Below are 22,298 nucleotides of genomic sequence, written 5' to 3'. Positions count from 1 at the left end.
CGGCCAAATCTGGGATAACTTGAGCAACAAAATAGTGATAGTAATGGATTATATATAATCCAGCAAATAAAATAAATATCTATTTACTGATATAAATAAATAAACAGTGCAATAAATAAATGGGGAGAAGGACAGCTTTTCCTTACAACAGAATTCCAATTAATAAATGTAGAAGAAGTGATGGGAACAGAAAATCCCAATAGGCAAATACTACAGTAGTAATTGTTGCACGCAAGAATCATCAGTGGATGCTAAAATTAGTGAGCAAAAGTGTGATGTAAAATAAGATATTTGCATAATCTCAAAATATCTTCCCACAAGATACTTATAAACTACAAAGGGAAAAACAGTAACTTTACAATGGAGAAGCCTAGCAGACACCCCCTTAACAAAGTGATCAAGGTTAACCTCACCAGCAATAAGGCAGATCGACATCACGCACCACCTGATATGATACACTGAGAACCGTGTGTCACTTCTGTGCTATTCTTGCTAAAGATGTATAACCTCAATCTAATCATGAGAAAACATGAGACAAGCCCAAATTCAGGGACATTCAAAAAATAACTGGCCAGTATTCTTCAAAGGCATCAAGATCATAAATGACAAAAACTGAGGAGACTACAGAGATGTACCAACTAAATGTAATAGGGGATCTGGATTGGACCTTGGACCCAAGAGTACATTAGTGGGATTCCCAGTGAAATTAAAATAAGGCCTATAGATTATGTAACAGTATTATACCAATGTTGATTTCCTGATTTATATCACTGTACAATGAATTGTGGTGTTGGAAAAGAATACTGAATATACCATAGACTGCCAAAAGAATGAACAAATCTGTTTTGGCAGAAGCACAACCAGAATGCTTCTAAGAAGCAAGGATGGTGAGACTGTGTCTCGGTACTTTGGACTTGGTATCAGGAGAGATCAGTTCCTGGAGGACATCATGCTTGGTAAAGTAGAGGATCAGTGAAAAAGAGGAAGACCCTCTATGAGATGGATTGACACAGTGGTTGCAACAATGGGCTAGCATAATGATTGTGAGGATGGTGCTGGACCAGGCTGTGTTTCGTTCTGTTGTACACAGGGTTGCTATGAGCTGGAATCAACTTGACGGCACCTGACAACAATATTAGGGGGAGCTAAGTGAATGGAATACAGGAACGCTATATGCTATTTTTGAAAATTTTTTATAAATCTAAAATTATTCAAAATTAAAAGCAATAATTTTTAAAAAAAGGATGCTGGTTCCTTCTTCCACCTCTCTCATCCTCTCATCGCATCCTCATGAGCCCTGGAAACAATGTGCATAGCTGGAGGCTTCAGTTCTGATCAAGAGGACATAAATGAAGTGGAGGGGCAAGGCAGCACCATGCATCTGCAAAAAGGAACGAGGAAGATTTCTACATATGACGATGGAGTGATCTCCAGTATACTGTGAATCAAAAAAGCAAGGTGCAGACAGTGTTTATAGCACGCTACCTTTTTTTCTGAGAAACGAAGTGAATATAAGTTAATAAATTAATTTAGAAAAATGGTTACCTAACGGGAGCAATGGAAACCCTGGTGGCGCAGTGGTTGGTTAAGAGCTATGGCTGCTTACCAAAAGGTCGGCAGTTTGAATCCGCCAGGTGCTCCCTGGAAACCCTATGGGGCAGTTCTACCCTGTCCTATAGGGTTGCTATGAGTCAGAATCGACTTGAAGGCAACAGGTTTGGTTTTTAGTTTTTTAAGGGGAGGAATAGTTCCCTTGGTGGTGCAAATGGTTAAGTACTCGACTAAGAGCTGAAGATTGGTGATTTGAACCCACCCAGAGGCACCTTGGAGGACTGGCCTGGAGATCTGCTTTCGAAAGGTCGCGGCCTTGAGAACCCTATGGAGCAGTTTTAATCCGCATACATGGGGTCACCATGAGTCCGAATCGATTCGACAGCAACTAACAACAACAAAGGGAGCAAGGTAACAGGGTTGAGGCGACAGGGATGGAGACTAGACTTCCCTGAATGTGTTCTTGTTTCACAATTTTTACTTTGGAACCATGTAAATGTTTTAAATAATTATAAAATCAAAGAAAGCAATTCTTAAAGGCAAAATCAAAATCAAACAAATGAATCTAACTGTATAAGAACTTGGTAGGCTTTAAACACACAGAGAAGAACTATTTCAAATGACTTTGCAAGAAAGTGTTATGGCTGCACATTCCAGTGGGATACATCCTCAAGGTAAAAAGAAAACTGCAAAGAAATCATAAACTTAATTGCTGAAGCTGGGTGACAGGTATATAGGGGATCATTATGCTATTCATTTCACTTCTGCATATTTGAAAATTAATAAAGTTTTAAAACTTTGGGAGAGGCACAAAGTTCACTTAAGCTAACCGTTCAGCAACTGCATAAATACTTTTGTTCCTAATTGGCAGGGACTGACCAGAGGATGAGAAGGCAGGGAGAGAAGGGAAGAGCTGCTGAGAGTCTGGGCAGCCTCCCTCTCCAACCCTGGAATTCCACTGCCAGATAAGAGCATGTCCAGATGCTCTGCTGATTCCACTCCACTCTCACCCCCTCTGGCTCAGGTAAAGAAGAGCAAAATCTCTCAAGAAAGATTTCTAGATTAAAGCTTTTGAACAACTTACAGCCAGAAGACTCTGGTTTATTTCTGCGCCTTCCATCTTTGTCTGTCTATCTGAGTCTCTGGCATCTGCTGCTCTTTCACTGCCAGCCAAGTCAATAAAAGAGATCCTAGAGAAAAAGACACAGCAGGGATGACTACTTTGGGTCTGTGTTTTATTTTTACTTCAGTCAGCATTTTGTGACTGGCCCATCCTCAGGAAAGGAAAGACATTATTGTCAGCTTTCCAATTTCCTCAAAATTGTGTTCTGTCAGCTGCTGCTGGCGCTGTCCACTCAGACATGTCTGTTCGTTTCAATCATTTGTGAGAAAGTATGCCTGAAATTAATAAAGCACTCTTTCGGTGAGGCTAAATGACCACAATGCAAATCACTTAGGTGACTACTTAGATAATTAAACAGAAACACTTTTGTGGGCTGCTCTCCAGCAAAAAAGAAAAGAAAAAGACTCATTACTCAGAGGTGAAATAGGCTCATTCATCAGCGTGGCAGAGTTTGCTAAGATAGCACCAGAGAAGCAATGAATGCACCCAATTGTCTCATGGCTTCTTTTAAGAAGGACGGATTAATTTTCCCTCTTTTTTTTTTTGGTCTATAAGCTCTCCTGAGATGTATTCCAGGCTGTTCTTCTGCTGATACTGTGTTTCAAGTTAGAAGCAATCAATGTCTCTTTTAATAACTTAAGGTTGATCAACAATAGGTCATTACTTCATGGTTAATCAACTGACGGCACTTTAGTACAATGATTTATTTCAGGGCTAACAACTCTACTCTGTATTCCTGAAATGAAGAACTCCATGGCAGGATGTCCTGTTGTTGAGAACACATATTTCAAAGTCACACTAGGGAAAGGAAGACAATGCAATGCCCTGCATATTTTCAGCTCACCTGCCAAACGTTCTCTCGGCTGAATCTTTGATCTGAATTTGGATGATAGCATGGGAGCGAGAAGAATCTGCATTAACTGCGGTGGCCCCAGTGCTGCGTTCCTTGCTGCCCTTTAAGATCACCTGAAAATAAAATCCATAGGGTGACCCCTCTAAGTAAGCAAAGTAGTGAACAAAGCCCTCTGGTTCCTAAGCGTTGATTGAAAGCAGTAGAGCACAGTCATATACTAACACTGCAGTTTTTTCTCACCATGTGGAAAGGTGCTCAAATACTAAATCATACAGAGTAAGTACCCAGTGGCAATGCAAACAATGTGGAATACTAATCTTGGGGGAGAACATTCAATAGCTCAGGAGCTAATTTACTTCTTGATCTCATGTGATCTTTTTAATATCTTTGATGGATTTAGCCTGACTAAAATCCCCAGGGCATAACTCAGCTCTGAAGCAAGCTCCCATAATACCCATCTATCTTAGTAACTGAAGCAAAGGTTAGAAATGTGCATCACGAAATGACTGATCACATCCACCTGTTCTGGCAGAATGCAGTCATAAAGGAAGCCAGGCCTGATGTGTAGAAACATGAAGTGATGAGTTATTGGGAATGGTATGAGCCTATGATTTCCCTTGAGACCAATCCCCACAAATGGGAATAAAGACTAACTGGGATCCCTCTGGCCGCAAAGGAATGTAGGGTGTTGAGGTCTCAGGATTGGCCTCCAGCCTCTGAGAACAGCCACGCATAAACATGCTGCCCTGATTTTGAACAGAGAGGAATGTTGAATACTGAGAATCTACATTGAAAAAAATGTCTATCAATTGCCTGACAAAATCTTGATTCCAAATCTGGGATTTTTGATGAATTATCGAGTCCTCTATGAAGCAGGGAAGTTCTGGAGCCTGCATTGGTAAAACCAGGTAATGGAATACACCTGGAAGGAGAAATTTCCTGGAGGAAGGACGATCCTGTGTGAAAAATTAAGCTGCCAGTCCCGCAGGCAGGTAACAAGTGGCCACGCCTGAGTGCGTCCGAGGATGATCTGTGAGGCTGACACTTGAAGATGACACCTGAAGCTGACACTTGAGCAAACACATGGGTGATACCTGAGTAAGCATGAACAGTGATACCTGAGAGGGAGTGAGTGTATGACACCTGAGTTAGCAAGTACTGCTGTTTTCAAGTCAATAAATGTTTATGAGGGTAACCATGTCAGAGATTCATAATTTATGTTAACTTTTCACTTGATCTCACCTGGTTTCCTTCTTGCACAACACGATATGTAATTGCACTGAGGGTATCAATGGTGATAATACCTATTCTCTCTCTAAGACCTGTACGTTGACTAACAGGAAACTTCTTTGTGTTTCTTTTTAAAAAATATTTTATTATTATTATTTTCTTTCTGTGTTTCTTAGGAAACAGATTTTATGACAGGATAATGCCATAAACTTTTCCAGGGTAGAGGGGTTGACCTGCCACCGGCCTCCCCATTAGCACATTTATGGCCCATAGCCAAAGGAAAGAGACTTTCTCCTAGTCATTGCTCCTTTCCCATTCAACTGGGCTAATCTCTAGGGACCAAGGCATAATGAGGATCATATTTGCCTGAAACTTTTGGTCAAAGGAAGGAAACGGCTAGGGGAGAAGGATGCAAGAGGGCCACAGGCAACAGGTATGTGAGAAGCAATTTCCTTAGGACTCCACATTGGCCGGAGCTCTGGTCAGGTTAAGAATGGTCACAGCCCCAGGGGTGCCCCTTGCTTTTGTCCTGTGCCTGTCTTTGCAATCACTGGAAGGGGGTTCTTGGCCCTTAGGTGATACTCAAAACAGCCACACTCAGGTGCTACCTCAGGTTTTGAATCCCAGGACTAAGGAATTTGAGAATCACAGAAACATGACGTCCCAGCCCTTAAACAAAATTTACCTATCTGTCCCAGGATAAAGGAACCATTAGAAATAAAAAGAGACATAGTAATGGTGGACCACCCTACGTCCCAACTCTTAGTTTTGAAAAACAACAACAAAATTTCCCACAAACCCTGTCATTTGACGTTTAACACAGTCTTTTAAACACCTAACTTCAGGCAAACTACCACAGAAGATACTGTCATAAAAGTATTAATCCATTCAATAATGAGTGCCTTTTTTCTTACTTTCTTAAGAAAAATTACCTCTAAATCTACGCTATAGGTAATGTAGCATGGTAAAAAGGATGTGGGCTTCAGAGGAAGATGAATCCAGGCTGGAATCCTGGCTTTGCCAGCCTTAGCTATGCGATCCTTGGTCGTCACCTAATTTTAGCCTCAGTTTTCTCTAACAATATTTACCTCATCATGATTTTCTGATGATTAAGTGGGATGAATAACATTTATAAAAGCTCCTAGGCAAAGTGTTTGCTATGTATTAAGTGCTGAGAAAACATCTGCAATTATTATTAGAATATAGTGAGAAGGAAAACAGGAAAGAGAGAGTAGGATCAACTGCTGCTGCTGTTAGGTGCCGTTGAGTTGGTTCCAACTCAGTGACCCTGTGTAGAACAGAATGAACCACTGCCTGGTCCTGTGCCATCCTCACAATCATTTTTATGTTTGAGCCCATTATTGTAGCCACTCTCGTTGAGGGTTTTCCTCTTTTTTCGCTGACCCTCTACTTTACCAAGCATGATGTCCTTCTTCAGGGACTGGTCCCTCCTGATAACATCCCAAAGTATATAGACGAAGTCTCACCATTCTTGCTTCTAATGAGCATTCTGGCTGTACTTCTTCCAAGACAGATTTATTCGTTCTACTGGCAGTTCATGGTATATTCAACATTCTTCACCAACACAGTAATTCAAAGGCATCAATTCTTCGGTCTTTATTCATTGTTCAGCTTTCACATGCATATGAGACAATTAAAAACACCATGTTTTTTTGCCAATGCCTGCAGCACAGCTTGGACTTCTTCCTTCAGTACCATTGGTTCTTGATCGTATGCTACCTCCTGAAATGGGTGAACGTCAACCAATTCTTTTTGGTAGAGTGACTGTGTATTTCTACCATCTTCTTTTGATGCTTCCTGTATCGTTTAATATTTCCCTCATAGAATTCTTCAATACTGCAACTCAAAGCTTGAATTTTTTCTTCAGTTCTTTCAGCTGGAGAAATGCTGAGCATATTCTTCCTCTTTGGTTTTTTATCACCAGGTCTTGGCACATTCCATCATAATACTTTGTCTTCTCGAGCTGTCCTTTGAAATCTTCTGTTTAGCTCTCTAACTTCATCATTTCTTCCATTGGCTTCAGCCACTCTATGTTCAAGAGCAAGTTTCAGAGTTTCTTCTGACATCCACTTTGATCTTTTCTTTTTTTCCTGTCTTTTTAATGAACTCCTGCTTATTCACGTATAATGTCATCCCACAGCTCGTCTAGTCTATGGTCATTAGTGTTCAACGCATCAGATCTGCTCTTGAGATGGTCTCTAAATTCAGGTGGTATATACTCAAGGTCTACTTCGGCTCTTGTGGACTTGTTCTAATTTTCTTCAACTTCAACTTGCATATGTGCAAATGATGGTCTGTTCCACAATCGGCCCCTTACTTGTTCTGACTGATGATGTTGAGCTTTTCCATTTTTTCTTTCCACAGATACAGTTGATTTGATTCCTGTGTATTCTGTCTGGTGAGGTCCATCCATATAGTTGCCTTTTATGTCGGTGAACAAAGGCATTTACAATGAAGAAGTCATTGGTCTTGCAAAATTCTATCATGCAATCTCCGGCATTGTTTCTATCACCAAGACCACATTTTTCAGCTACGTACTAATTCTTCTGCTTTGTTTCCAACTTTTGCATTCCAATCACCAGTAACTATCAATGCATCTTGATTGCATGTTTGATCAACTTCAGACTGCAGAAGTTGGTAACATATAATGGGATACTATACACTAAATAAAAAATGAACAAAGCTACATCTATACGTAAAAACATAAACGGAAATCAAAAGCATAATGTTGAACAAGAGAAGACATAAAGAATATATACAGTGTGGTTCTAGTCATATAAAGTTCAAAGACAGGCAAAAAGTAAGTTATACAGGTGATAAAACTATAACAAAGAACAAGGAAGTGATAAGCATGAAAGGATAATTAAGGGGTGTGACTGAGTCACACAAAGGGCTTGTGGAGTGCTGCAGTGTTCTGTTTTTGATCTACGTGGTTGATTACAAGAGTGCTTATTTTGTAATTATTATACTGCACACATTTAGGCTTATGCATTTTTCTGTATAGTGCCATTTTTGGCAATAATCCCCATTGCCACAGAGTTGATTTTGACTCATAGCAATCCTATAGGATAGAACTGCCCCATAGGGCTTCCAAGGCCATAAATCGTTACGGAAGCAGATTACCACCTCTTTCTCCTGAGGAGCAGAAGGTGGATTTGAATCACTGACTTTCAGTTAGAAGCCAAGTGCTTAACCACTATGTCACCAGGGCTCCTTATTCAGAATAAAGAAGGCTACATTTTTTAAGGAAAAATATCTCCCTAATGATCTAAAGTACAGCCTTGATTGAGGACCAAAGCATTAAAGAAAGGTTCACCAGAAATAAATTTGTACATAAGCTAATAAATGCCCCAAACAGGAAAAAAGGTCTAAATATTCTGAATTGTTAACAGTGGCTATCTAACCGGGGAGTGACGGGGCTGTGTGCAGTAAATTAGAGGGGCCTTTTTTTTTTTTTTTCTATATTCTTATATATTTCTGTCACGTTTAGATTTTAATAATAAGCATGTATAGTATTACTTTTGTTATCAGAATAAAAGGATAATTTTTTTTTAATAATTTTTATTGTGCTTTAAGTGAAAGTTTACAAATCAAGTCAGTCTCTCACACAAAAACCCATATACACCTTGCTACACACTCCCAATTACTCTCACCCTAATGAGACAGCCGGCTCTCTCCCTCCACTCTCTCTTTTCGTGTCCATTTCGTCAGCTTCTAACCCCCTCTATCCTCTCATCTCCCCTCCAGGCAGGAGATGCCAACATAGTCTCAAGTGTCCACCTGATCCAAGAAGCTCACTCCTCACCAGCATCCTTCTCCAACCCCTTGTCCACTCCAATCCACGTCTGAAGAGTTGGCTTCCGGAATGGTTCCTGTCCTGGGCCAACAGAAGGTCTGGGGGCCATGACCACCACGGTCCTTCCAGTCTCAGTCAGACCATTAAGTCTGGTCTTATGGGAATTTGGGGTCTGCCTCCCAGTGCTCTCCTACTCCCTCAGGGGTTCTGTGTTGTGTTCCCTGTCAGGGCAGTCATTGGGTGTAGCCGGGCACCATCTAGTTCTTCTGGTCTCAGGATGATGTAGTCACTGGTTCATGTGCCCCTTTCTGTCTCTTGGGCTTGTAATCACGTTGTGTCCTTGGTGTTCTTCATTCTCCTTTGATCCAGGTGGGTTGAGACCAATTGATGCATCTTAGATGGCTGCTTGCTAGCATTTAAGACCCCAGACGCCACACTTCAAAGTGGGATGCAGAATGTTTTCTTAATAGATTTTATTATGCCAATTGACTTAGATGTCCCCTGAAACCATGGTCCCCAGGCCCCTGCCCCTGCTATGCTGGCCTTCAAAGCATTCAGTTTATTCAGGAAACTTCTTTGCTTTTAGTTTCGTCCAATTGTGCTGACCTCCCCTGTATTGTGTGCTGTCTTTCCCTTCACCTAAAGTAGTTCTTATCTACTATCTAATTAGTGAATGCGCCTCTCCCACCCTCCCTCCCTCCCTCCCCCAATCTCGTAACCACGAAAGAATGTTTTCTTCTCAGTTTAAACTATTTCTCAAGTTCTTATAATAGTGGTCTTAGACAACATTTGTCCTTTTGCAACTGACTAACTTCACTCAGCATAATGCCTTCCAGGTTCCTCCATGTTATGAAATGTTTCACAGAATCCTCACTGTTCTTTATCAATACGTAGCATTCCATTGTGTGAATATACCATAATTTATTTATCCATTCATGTGTTGATGGGCACCTTGGTTGCTTTAAAAGGATAATTTTTAATAAAAGATTTTAAAGTATCTTTGGAAGGATACACAAAATACTAATAAAATTAGTTCCCTCAAGAAAAGGGAACTGGCTTGGGAACAGGAACCAAAACCAAACCAGTTGCCACCAAGTCGACTCTGACTCATAGCAACACTACAGTGCAGAGCAGAACTGCTCATAAGGCTTCCAAGGAGAGCAGCTGGTGGATTCAAACTGCCGACCTGTTGGTTAGCAGATAAGCTCTTTAACCACCGTGCCAGCAGGGCTCCGGGACTGGGAACAGGAACGGAAGTGATATTTTCATCATACCTTTTGAATTTTGAATCCGTGTAAAAGTATTACCTATTAAAATTTTGGTTTAAAATAAGAAGCAGAGTATTTCTCACCAGTACCTTTTCTCAGAGCTACTGCCATGGAAATACACATTAGCAGTCTTTGAAATTGGCCCAAGAGAATCCCCTCAACATTAGGTTTTACCACACGCCACCTCCCACTACCATGGCACTGAGACATGAACCATGTAGAGAAATGAGCTGTCCTTTCAGAAGAGGACTCACGTTTTACAAATGAGACACGGAGTGCTTGTCATTGCCCTTTGCCTAAATCTGAGTCCATCATACTTACTAGACAGCAAAACGAACTCTTTCTCTGTACTTAGACTGCTATAGCAGGGTAGTAAAGAAGGAAGAGTTACCTCTAAAAGGAGCTCCACACTATCCACCTGAAGCTCTCGAAGTCCCACTATCTGTACCACATGCTTGCTGTCTTCTCTTGCAAAAAGCCTGCAGATGCAAGAACACAGATGGTACGGCAGAGCCGCTGTAATGGACTTTGTTTTTGCCTCCCCCAAACTGTTCCACCAGTTCCCCACTAAGTAGCAGCTTTGCTGTTTGAGTAGGATTGATGTATGCCCCACCTCCTGGCCCCTGCCCCTGGTTTCAGGAGTGTTCCCTGACTTTGTAAGCAAATCAGCGTACTTGGCTACAATTAAAAGAATGAGTACATAACCCAGACCTATACCAATCAGTAGTAAAGTATTCTTAGTTAGTGATCGGTTGGTTCATGGGTAGATAGGGAACCTCTGCTGGTCAAATCATAATGAAGTCCTGGATCCTGTTAAGTCCTTGGGGGAAAGGTGCTCTCCTTTTCCCTCTGAAAGTGAAAGCATGTGGCCACAGGAGCAGACATTCTGTATCCACAAAAGATAGCCAATTTCAGGGCAAAGTTAACTCTATAGAAGGTAGAGCAGAGAGATGCAAAGAATGGGTCCTTATAACAGCCCTGAGGTGCTGGTGTAAACTGAGCCTGAAGCCTGACTGTTCTCTAGGTTTTCTGATGATATGAGTTGATGACTTCTCTAGATGCTTAAGCAAGTATAAGTGGGGTTTCCTTACTTGCAACATAAGGAGTTCTGATACATCTTGCTAAGGGAGCATGGAAGAGCTGGTACTGTAACTGAAAGCCTGGGGTCTGTGTGTGAGGTAATGAATGGTAATGGTCTATCAATCAAAAACCCACTGCTGTCAAGTCCTTTCCAACTCACAGCAACCCTATAGGACAGAGCAGAACTGCCCCATAGTTTCCAAGGCTGTAAATCTTTACTGAGGCAGACTGTCACATCTTTCTTCCATGGAGCAGCTGGTGGGTTCAAACAGCCAACATTTCGGTTAGCAGATGAGCACTTTAACCACTGCATGGCCAGGGCTTCTCTCTATGGTCAACCATCATCATTAAATCAGATGTGCTGAGGGGGAAAGTGTTGACTCTTATCAAAGAATCTAAGATTCTTTTTCCTCATTAATAAGATACCGATAAGATTAAGAATGGAATTTCATTTCATAGCCAAAAAAAGACATCATTTTCTTACCAAGAAAATTTTTTTTCTAAGTCTATGTTCACCTCAAGTTTCTAATTTTTTACAGAAGGGTTGGAAGAAAACAGCCTCACCAATGCACATGACCTCTCAGACAACAACTCTATTGGAACAGTCAAGTCGGGCTTCCAGAATAAAAGAAAAGTCTAGCTTTCAGAACCCTCACGTCACTCCTGAACATACTTCCCAGGCCTTATGCCCTGTGCTCACCCAAGAAAGGTTTCTAAATGGACAGGCCAAGATGCACTGCTAGATTTTTAAATCCTGCAAGCAATGAGTACATTTCTATCTTTTAAGCAAGGGTATAAAACAGCTTATCATCTACTCTTAGAAGTTAATTTGAAGATCCTGGTTTCTAGTTTAAGAGATAGACTCAGCATATATAACAATTCTGTCCATCCCCATCTAAGCCCCATTATTATTATAGAAAATATATTTAATTAAAAAAAAAGAGAAGAAAAACAAGATAAAGTGTAGAAGCTCTAAAAACACAGAGAAGGGTGCCATCAGTGGAAGAGAATGTTTCAGAAGTTCCAGAAAGAGACAAAGGAAACAAAAATATCATATTAACCAATTAACCAGTAAAATAACAAAAACAAACAAGCGAAAAAAGCCACAGCCTAAGACACTTGCAGAGTAAGTGTGGGTCTTCCCTAGAGAGCCTCATAAAAAAGAAGCTTCAAATTCAGAAGCTCGCATATTCCCACCCTGCCACACAATTAAAGAATGCAAACATACAAGGCAATAATCAAGGTAATTCATTAAAGAGTTCATTAAAAAAATAATATTCTGACTGCTCCTTCACCCAAACAAACAAACACATATACAGCACAACAGCGGCTTTTATTCTCATGCTAACTGTCTCTAAATGAAGTGGGCATTCTGATGGAAAAGAGCTCTTAATAAGTGTGTTGGGGCTTGGAAAAGAAGCAGTGATTGAAACTCAGGGCCTCAACAGCAACCTGGACAGGGAAAAAAAGAAAGGCAACCCTGCCCCAAAGCATCCCTAGAGTACTATCCTCCTTTATTTGGCAGTCGTTGGATGAGGACTGAACCCTGAATACCTGTACAGTCTCTGAACTGCAGCACACCCAAAGGGCCTCTTTTCATTGGAACAGTAAACAAGATAGTGGCCTCCCTAAACCCACTTGCTGGCTTGAGTTACGCTACTCAATACCCTAGTGCCCCTCTACAATAGGGGCCTGCCGTATCATGCTCTCCGTATTGAATCTGAACTGCCCCCAACTCCTGCCATCATTCCAGTGCTTACTTGGAGCACGCTGGGCATGTACATACATCCTTTTGGACAGCTCCACAGAGGGTTGAATATCTTTGCTGGGTGGCTTGTTTCTTTAATTGACTTGGTTTCCCCAGCCTTCCACCATGCTCAGCCTCAATTCACTCCCTTCCATCTAGTATGGCTGCTCCCAACATGTCTGTTAATTCTGTTATGACAACATTTTATCCTTCTACCTCTCCTACTCCCTCTCCCCTCCCTATTGTCCTAATCGATTGATCCCTTCAAAACTTTGCTGTCTCCTCAGTTTAAGTCATCTGTTTCAACCTAAACAAAACTTTATGCCAGAAAAATAAAACAAATTTAAAAGCAGAGTTACTGAACACATTTCTAAATTACTGTAGTATGTTGTAAGGGCGATAGTTTAAGTATTATAAGGGCTAAAGTCTAATGTGAGGAAAAGAGATTTGCTTTTCTTTTTACTAATCTCAGAAAACTATCATTAAGCTTACCCTAAGATTATTGACAGGAAAAACAGAGAAAGTGGGACACATTATTTATAGTTTTTCCAGTATAATAACAGGTCAAAAGAATATGGAGGAATTTAAGTACATGTTCATTTTCTGACTTCTTGAAATTATGACCTTTTTCATAGACCAAAAGAAGAATTTGATAGATGCAGGATATTATAGGGTCGCTATAAGTCAGAATTGACTCAATGGCACTGGGTTTGTTTTTTCTTTTTTAGGATATTAATCACTTACAAAATACTAATGGAAGGCTAATTTACATTTTTCTCTAGCTGAATTAACAGTTTTAGAAAATATGCATCTGATGCCAGAGACTCTCATTTCACAACAGGGCCTTAATGTACTGAGATCTCTCATTAGATCTCATGATTAGGTGATTTGTGAGACTCTGGCTTAACACAAAGGTGAACAGGTTTACAGTTTGCCACTCATATCCAGTACCTTTTTTTTCGATTTAGGAGGTCATAAAGCTGTCCACAGTAGATTTCATAAAAACTGATCCACACAAAGAGACGCTTTTTTGGCTGGGACACTTCTAGTTTTCCGAAGATATCTTTAGCAGCCAGAGCATACAGTCCTGGGTTCTGATGAGTTCCTATCATGGTATAGGTCTTTCCAGCACCTGTCTGTCCATATGCAAAGCAAGTGGCATTGCCTCTGGGGAAAGAATCATTTGCATTACTTATGCATATTAAGAGAAGTACTAATCTACACACAAATTTTTAATGACAAGAATCAGGTAGAAACATACAATCCTTGGCAAAAATCAGTTATAAACATATTAATCCTTTGAGAGAAGGGCTTTACATTATAAAAACATCAGAAGAGGAAAAAGCATTCTCAAAGCAGGACATGGGTTTTCTTACAGAAATTTTTTACAGAACTGCTAAGTCCATAAGAGAACTCCGAAAGATAAGGAAAAAAGGACTTTCAAGAAATCACTTAGGAAACAAGCATTTATCAAGTTCCTACCCCATGCTAGGTGCTTTAGGGGATTCTAGAGAAAATTTGGTCTTAAATCTGAAAGATAAGGTTTATGAAAGAAGTAACAGAGAAATGATAGGAAATCATACAATAAACAGGATGGCAGTTACTACTCATATGAATATTAAGGAACTTCAGACAAGGATAAAATCAATATAAGCAAAGTTTTTGAGGAAGGATTCACAAAGGAGTAGAGAATTAGGCTGTGTCCTGAAGGCAGAAGCTGAGAAGGCAGACAGCCTCTCCTGTGGTAGGAGTATCACAAGAGGTGGTGGCAGCCACACCAAATCTGGAGGTAAGAAACCTAGGTTCTGGTCTCAGTCCTGCTATTAACTACATGACCTTGGCAAATCACTTTACTTCTCTCAGGGCCTCAGTTTTTTTACATCAGTAAATTAATAGATCTGAGATTACTTGATTTTTAAGATCCCTCCAGCCCTAATATCTTATGATTCCAAGAATCACTATTCATATGTGCATGTACATGTGTGTGCATGCACCCTGTATGAGTTGAAGAAAAATCAGAGTAAGACATGGACAGGAGAGTTGGGACATCAACTTGCTGATCACAGTATGTTTTAGGATGAGTTGGAGTCCAAGGTCACCTGAGTACTGGGGGGTCCAACTATACAGTGATAAGCAGAGTGTAAACATAGTGTTAAATGGTAAGCAGCTACTGCAGACTCTTGAACATGAACCACGTGGGTTGATGATAAAAGTAGCTACTTGCAGCAATAAAATAAGTATAATTATGGATAGGAGTGGAGGGAAGCTGGAGGTGAGCAGGGAAATGAGTATGTAGAAAGGGATCTGTTGTTGTTGAGGGTATACACAGCAAAATATACACAATTCAACAGTCTCTACACGTACAATTTAGTGACACTGATTACATTCTTGTTGCGCAACCATTCTCACCCTCCTTTTCTGATTTGTTCCTCCCTCATTAACATAAACTCATTGTCCCTTAAGATTCCTATCTAATCTTTTGAGCTGCTGTTGTCAATTTCATCCCATATAGATAGTTCTTAAAAAAGCATAATGCTCAAGGTAGACCTTTTTTACCAGTTAAGCTAAACTACTGTTCAGTTTTAAGAAGACTCCAGAGGTTTATTTTGGTTTAAGGTTTAAAGATCATCTCAGGGTAATAGTTTCAGGGGTTCATCTACCCTCCACGGCCCCAGAAAGTCTACAATTCATGAGAATTTGAAATTCTGTTCTGCATTTTTCCCCTTTTGGTAAGGATTCTTCTATGGAATCTTTAATCGAAATGTTTAGTAATGGTAGGTGTGCACCATCCAGTTCTTCTGGTCTCATGGAAAAGGGGGCAGTTGTTGATGGAGGCAATTAGCCACACTATTCCTAGTCTTTTGAACCCCGGCTCCCAGCAGTGGGGGCACTTAAATAAACAAACCAGCAGAGGCACTGTAAGGAAAAGGATCACAGGAGGAAAATTTGAATAAACTGAAGAAGATCCAGGAGAGTGAGAATAAAGATTTTTCCACAATAATATCTATCTTACCTTCTGAACATTTTAGACATGAGCTTTTCTTAAAAAACAACACACGTGGGTATTAAAAAAATCTTTTATTACACTTTATAGAATGGATGCACTTAACTTGCAACTCTTTTATTGCTGAAGTCCTAACATTCAAATTTGAGCTTACTTTAGAACCCTGCTCTCTCAAGAAAGCACTCCCTAGACTTGGTGCACAGGAAATTCAGATCTGAAAGATATTTTACTTTTTTAGTTTGCTCATAACAAAAACGTTTTTAAAATATTCAAGAACTTCTACAAAACAACAATAAAAAGACAACACAAAAAATGGACAAATGAAGGTATTCGAATGGCCAGTAAGCACATGAAAAGGTGCTCAATATCATTAGTCACTGGGAAAATTTAAATTAAAACCACAATGATTAACTATTTCATGAGCATTAGATTGGCTAATATAAAAAAGACTGACAATTCTCATACATTGCTGTTGGGAGTATAAAACGGTCCAACCACTTTGGAAAATTGTTTGACACTTTCTTATAAACATACACCTATCCTATGACTCGGCAATTCCACTTTTAGGTTTTTACCCCAGATAAATGAAAACATGTTCACAAAAAGACTTGTACAAGAATGTTCATATAGCTTTGCCTTAGTTATCTAGTGCTGCTCTACAGAAATACCACAAGTGGGTGGCTTTAACAAACAGAAATTTATCTTCTCACAGTTTAGGAAGCTAGAAGTCCAAATTCAGGGTTTCAGCTCTAGAGGAAGGCTTTCTCTCTGTTCTTGTCTCTTCAGGGCTTCTGCTCCTAGGCAATCTTCATGTGGGTTGGGATCTCTCTTCCCCCATCTCTGCTTCTCTTGCTTGCTTGTTTAATCTCTTTTATATCTTAAAAGAGATTGACTTAAGACTCACCCTACACTAATCCTGTCTTATTAACACAAAGAAAATCTATTCCCAAGTGGGATTAAACCCACCCACCACTGCCATCGATAGGGGTTAAGATTTACAACACATATTTTTGGGGGGACACAATTCAATTGATAACAAGCTTCATTCATAATAGTCTAAAACTGGAAACAAGTCAAACATCCATCAAGAGGTAATGGATAAATAAAGTGTGCCATATTCACACATATTCATACAGGAGCCCTGGTAGCACAGTGGTTAAGTGTTCAGCTACTAACCAAAAGTTTGGTGGTCTGAACCCACCAGCCACTCTGCAGGAGAAAGATGTGGCAGTCTGCTTCCACAAAGATTTACAGCCTCAGAAACCCTCTGGGGCAGTTCTACTCTGTCCCATAGGGTCCCCATGAGTTGGAATCAACTTGACGGCAATGTGTTTTTTGGTTTATATTCATACAAGGGTATATTATTCAGCAATAAAAAACTATGGCTACAAGTAACAACGTGCTAATATCAAAACCGTTAATGCTAATGTCACCGAACCATACATGTGAAGATTGTTGAAATGGTAAATGTTAGCTACATATCTACCACATACACACACAAAAGACAAAAAGAATTACAGAATAATAATAATGATAATAACAATGCTAAGCAAAAGACTCCAGGCATGAAAGAATGAATATACATTGTAATGATTCCATTTCTGTGAAATTCTAGAACAGACAAAGCTAATCTATAGCGACAGAAAGCAGATCAATAGTTACATAAGACCTGGGGATGGAGGTGGGGAATTAACTAAAAACGGACACAAGAGACCATTCTGGGATGATGGAAATGTTCTATGTCTTGTTTTGGGTATTGTTTACTCAAATATATACAACTATCAAAACTCATCAAACCTGAATACTTAAGATTTATGCATCTTATTGTATGTAGATTATACCTTAATTTTTAAAAGTTATTTAAAAAAATAAAATCACCTCAGAGATTCCACTTACACGAAGTATCTAGAATAGGCAAATGCATAAAGGCAGAAAAGTAGATTAGTGGTTATTACTGGCTGCGGGAGGGAACAATGGGAGTTAATGCTTCATGGGTATAGTTTCTATTTGGCGTGATGAAAAAGTTTTGGAAACAAATACTGATGATGGTTGCGCAGCAATGTGAATATAATTAACGTCACTGAATTGTACACTTAAACATGGTTAAAATGGGAAACCTCATGCTATATTTTACCACAATAAAGACAACAGCAAAAAAACAGAATCAGTGATTCTAGCAGGCTGTTTGGCATTTTCTACCCACACATGACAATATTTTAAATATATAACAGGTCTCTTGTATATTTCAGTTCCTTTTAATGTTTACTAAGTATGAATATTAGTTTCAAATTTTAAAAAATACATCTATGAAAAGCTTATAACTGATATTCACTTATCTATCCTATTCCACCAAAAAAATTAATTGAACTAGAGCCAGAATAGATAATTCCTATTATAAAAAATTGAGATTAGCTACAACCACTTAAACCTTTTTATTCTGAGGCCTCTGATGGAATTATACTGTTGACAGCTTATATTTTTTTCCACTAAGCACAGAAAATCAATATCATCAGCGTAAAGGGAAATTTTGCTGCAAATTTCTGAATGCTTAGTAAATCCTATAGAGACGTTGTACTTTTCAGAAGAGTCTAATTTAAATTCGTTAGCTCAAAACACAAGGTCATGTTTAATTTAAAAGAATTAAAAAGCATAAGTGATACTAATGATTTATGGAAAATAGAAAATAAGAAGCAAGAAAAGCAAATAATTACTATCGTACCCATTGAAAATATGCTGAATTAGTGGGTGAGTAGTCTTCATGTATACATCCCGATTGGTGCACGCTTCACCAAAGACTTCATCAAAATAAAAAACATGCTGAAAAATAAATTTGATTTTTACAGAAAGAGACATCTTCTGGATTTTCTTCACCACTTTTCTACTTAATACATTTTTTTAAAGGTGCAAATACATTTTTAACTGATAGTAACTGACCATGACAAACTTAGAGATAAATAAGAAATCAACCACTGCAAAATAGCAAGGCCTTCTTTTATTCAGGAGCTCTGGTGGTGCAGTGGTTAAGTGCTTGGCTACTAACCAAAACTTCAGTTCTTCGAACCCAACAGCGGCTCTGCAGGTGAAAGATGTGGCAGTCTGCTTCCGTAAAGACTTATAGCCTCGGAGACCCTATGGTGCAGTTCTACTGGGCCCTATAGGGTTGCTATGAGTCAGAATCGACTAGATGGCAGCAGGTTTTGGTTCTTTTATTCAAGATCTCTGTGGACATGTTTTTACAATGTAAAAACTAAGGACACACAATTTTTGTTCTCTCTTAAGTGACATGAATTAATGACTGCAAGGGTTAGCCAATCCTCCTCAGGTTCCGGAGAGAAGACCTGAATTCAATGGAGTTTATCCTCATAGCCTAGCTAGGGACAGCACATTTGAAACATCCTAGGGGGACATCTCAATTCCATAGGTTACATAGCTTAGCTTTTAATTCCATAAACAGTTATTACTCAGCTGGTAGCACACATATTGCGGTAGGCACTTCAAGGGGAACAAAGACACCAAAACAAAACAAATACAAATCTGTTGCCATCGAGTCGATTCCGACCCATAGTGTCTCTATAGGACAGAGTACAACTACCCCATAGAGTTTCCAAGGAGCACCAGGTGGATTCAAACTGCCAATCTTTTGGCTCGCAGCCATAGCACTTAACCACTACACCACCAGGGTTTTCACAAAGATACAGATATTACTATCATTCTACCCCACCACCTAGAAGTATTAATCTCAACAAGAACACAAAAAGTAGAAGAATCTTAAGAGATAAAGTACACATGGAATTAAAAGGAGAAACATATTCCCTTTGATTGGGAAAGACATTATGAAAGAAACTGTACTGAGAATGGGCCATGGGAGAAGAGGAGGAATCTGAGAGGTAGGGATGGAGAAGGAACGTATTCTAGGAAGGGGGGAAGCATGAACAAAGAGTCAAAGCAGGAAAGAAGAAATGTTTAAGGATCAGGGGAATTCGATGTGGTAGAAATACAGAATTGTGGTTGAAATACAGCATTTTGGTAGGTAGAAAATTAGGATATAAGGCTAGAATAATGAATTGGGACTATGTTGTAGGTATCTTGGGACACTGGACTTAAAGAAAGAGGTAAGCATTCATATTTAATTCAGTAAATAGTGAAGGAAAGGAAGGGATGATCTAAGCTATCTTACTGGAAGATTAATCTGCGATACACTGTGAATAGATTGGGAACAGGACCACTAGTAATCCACTGGTGAGATGAGAAAGGTCAAAATTAGATGATGGCAATGGAAACAAAGAGAAAATGGATGCATGAGAAATTTGGCAACTGAATGAATGTGGGGAGCTGGCAGACAAAGAAGTCTAAGATGATTCCCAGATGAAAAACCATGGTAACCTGGAAAAGGGTGGATAGGAGATAGGTATAAAAAAAGAAATCAAACCCAGTGCCACTGAGTCGATTCCAACTCATAGCAACCCTATAGGACAGAGTAGAACTGCCCCATAGAGTTTCCAAGGAGCGCCTGGCGGATTCAAACTGCCGACCCTTGGGTTAGCAGCCGTAGCACTTAACCACTACACCACCAGGGTTTCCGGAGATAGGTATAGAAGGCATTAATTCAGTAGCCATAATTATTTACATAATTTAGAAGCTTACCATGTTGGCAGCCCAACTACATCTGAGTAAGAAATCCTAATAATTTCAAGTTTGATTGTAGTATAATAGTGGCAGTCCATATACGATGAATGAGAGGGGAGGCCCTATCCTCTGGCATTTGGGGGGCCTTCTCTAAATATCTATTTAAGCAAAAACTGTGTGGGCTAATCAGAAGACTGAACTTGGGCCAATTTACTGTGGATCACCCTATCCCATGTTTGATTCTGCCTGTGTACCATTACATTGTAATGGAAATCTGTTATGTCATCTGAGAAGAAACTGGGGCCACCAGTCAGAAAAAAATTTCTAAAAGTTAGGTGGTGAGAAAATAATGAATCTTTGCAGAATGATAGAGTTCTGTGAATTTTTAGTGCTTTGAAAAATGTGATACGATTTTTAAGAACAGTGAAACGTTAATAACTGTTAAAGCTGGGTGATGGGTACATGGGGGTTCACTATACTTTGGATTAGGCTTGAAAATGTTAGTAATTATGAGATAAGTATACTTGTTAAATCTGGTTTTAATGAATATAATTTATATTTAACTCATAACTAGTCTCATAGCAAAGAGGCAAATTCATTCACTACTCAAACATCACCATGGGTTTTGTATGAGATCAAAAGCAAAAAAATATAGATAGATAGGAGTCCTGGTGCCACAGTGGTTCAGTGCTTGGCTGCTACCAAAAGGTCAGTGGTCCAAACCTACCAGTTGCTCTGCGGGAGAGATGTGGCAGTCTGCTTCCATAAAGATTACAGCCTTGGAAACCCTATAGGGTATCCCACTCTGTCCTGTGGGGATGCTATGAGTGGGAATCGACTTGATGGCAACTAGTTTAAGAAGCCCTGGTGGAACAATGGTTAAGAACTCAGCTACTAACTAACCAAAAGGTTGGTGGTTCAAACCCACCAGTCACTTGTTGGGAGAAAAGACCTGGAGATCTAATTCCACAAAGATTATGGCCTAGGAAGCCCTATAGGGCACTGCTCCTCTGTCACACTGGGTCGTTATGAGTCACAATTGACTCAACGGCACACAATAACAACACACACACACACACGCACACACACACATATATATATATATATATATCTATATATACACATACATATACAGTACTTTTCAGGAAAGTAAGAAAGATTGAACACAAGTAAATGTAGGAATACGTTTTTTTATTTTGATTTGTTTTCTATTATTTCACTGAGTATATGGCAATTCTTCCTCTCCTACAAGTACTTATGAATAACTTTAGCTCTGGAGTGAATGCGTTAGAAAGTACTTACTGATGAAAGGAATTAGATCTTTCCTTCTAAAAGAATACAGATATTGGCTTTTCCGGTATTTTGGTAAGTACCTTTCATGAAAGATATGTGAACATGCAAGATTATCATTATAATTAACATTTGTATATAACTCAAAGCCGTTTGTATTACCTACACTTTCATTCAATCAAACTTTATCAACAGGGTTGGATTAACACCTACTTTGAACCTCACTTTAGCCTTGATACGGTCAGAGTTTCATAGGTTATTTTTTAAATAGGTTTTTTTCAGATTATAAAAGTAATATGCATTTATAGACTATCTCTGGAAAGATGTACATTAAATATGTAACATTGTTGCCTTCAAGGAGGAAATGGGAGTAGAACTGCCGCATAGAGTTTCCAAGGAGCACCTGGTAGATTCGAACTGCTAACATTTTGGTTAGCAGCTGTAGCACTTAACCACTACGTCACTAGGGTTTCCAAAATGGGATTAGGGGGACATTTTTCACTGCATACTCTTTTGTACCTTTTGATTTTTGAAATACGTGAATCTACCTATTCAAAATTTTTAAAATAGCTCATTGTAGAAAATTTTTAAAATACTGAAAACAACAGAGAAGAAAATTAAATTATCTGTAAATTCCACTACCCAGAGATAGCCATTGTTAACTTTTCTACACATTTCAATACAATCTTTTTTTTTCTATATTTTTATT

General features: G+C 39.3%; 1 protein-coding gene across 5 annotated transcripts in view; it reads right to left on the bottom strand.

Annotated features, from left to right (window-relative positions):
* Window positions 1-22,298, bottom strand: part of KIF24 (kinesin family member 24) — an 85,128-nt gene that overhangs the window by 29,828 nt on the left and 33,002 nt on the right. For 4 of the 5 annotated variants that reach the window (XM_023545183.2, XM_003407626.4, XM_023545184.2 and 1 more), the window contains 5 exons: window positions 18,393-18,490; window positions 13,621-13,836; window positions 10,234-10,321; window positions 3,519-3,640; window positions 2,636-2,741 (listed from right to left, as the gene is read on the bottom strand). In XM_023545183.2, coding sequence (XP_023400951.1) covers window positions 2,636-2,741; window positions 3,519-3,640; window positions 10,234-10,321; window positions 13,621-13,836; window positions 18,393-18,490 — 630 coding nt within the window. The remainder of the gene's footprint in view (window positions 1-2,635; window positions 2,742-3,518; window positions 3,641-10,233; window positions 10,322-13,620; window positions 13,837-18,392; window positions 18,491-22,298) is intronic. The other variant, XM_023545186.2, reaches the window with a different exon arrangement.

The sequence above is a fragment of the Loxodonta africana genome, chromosome 9 (assembly GCF_030014295.1).
Source record: "Loxodonta africana isolate mLoxAfr1 chromosome 9, mLoxAfr1.hap2, whole genome shotgun sequence".
Classification (NCBI taxonomy): domain Eukaryota; kingdom Metazoa; phylum Chordata; class Mammalia; order Proboscidea; family Elephantidae; genus Loxodonta; species Loxodonta africana.
Note: the sequence above shows the minus strand (reverse complement) of the source record. Positions and strands in the feature narration are given on the sequence as shown.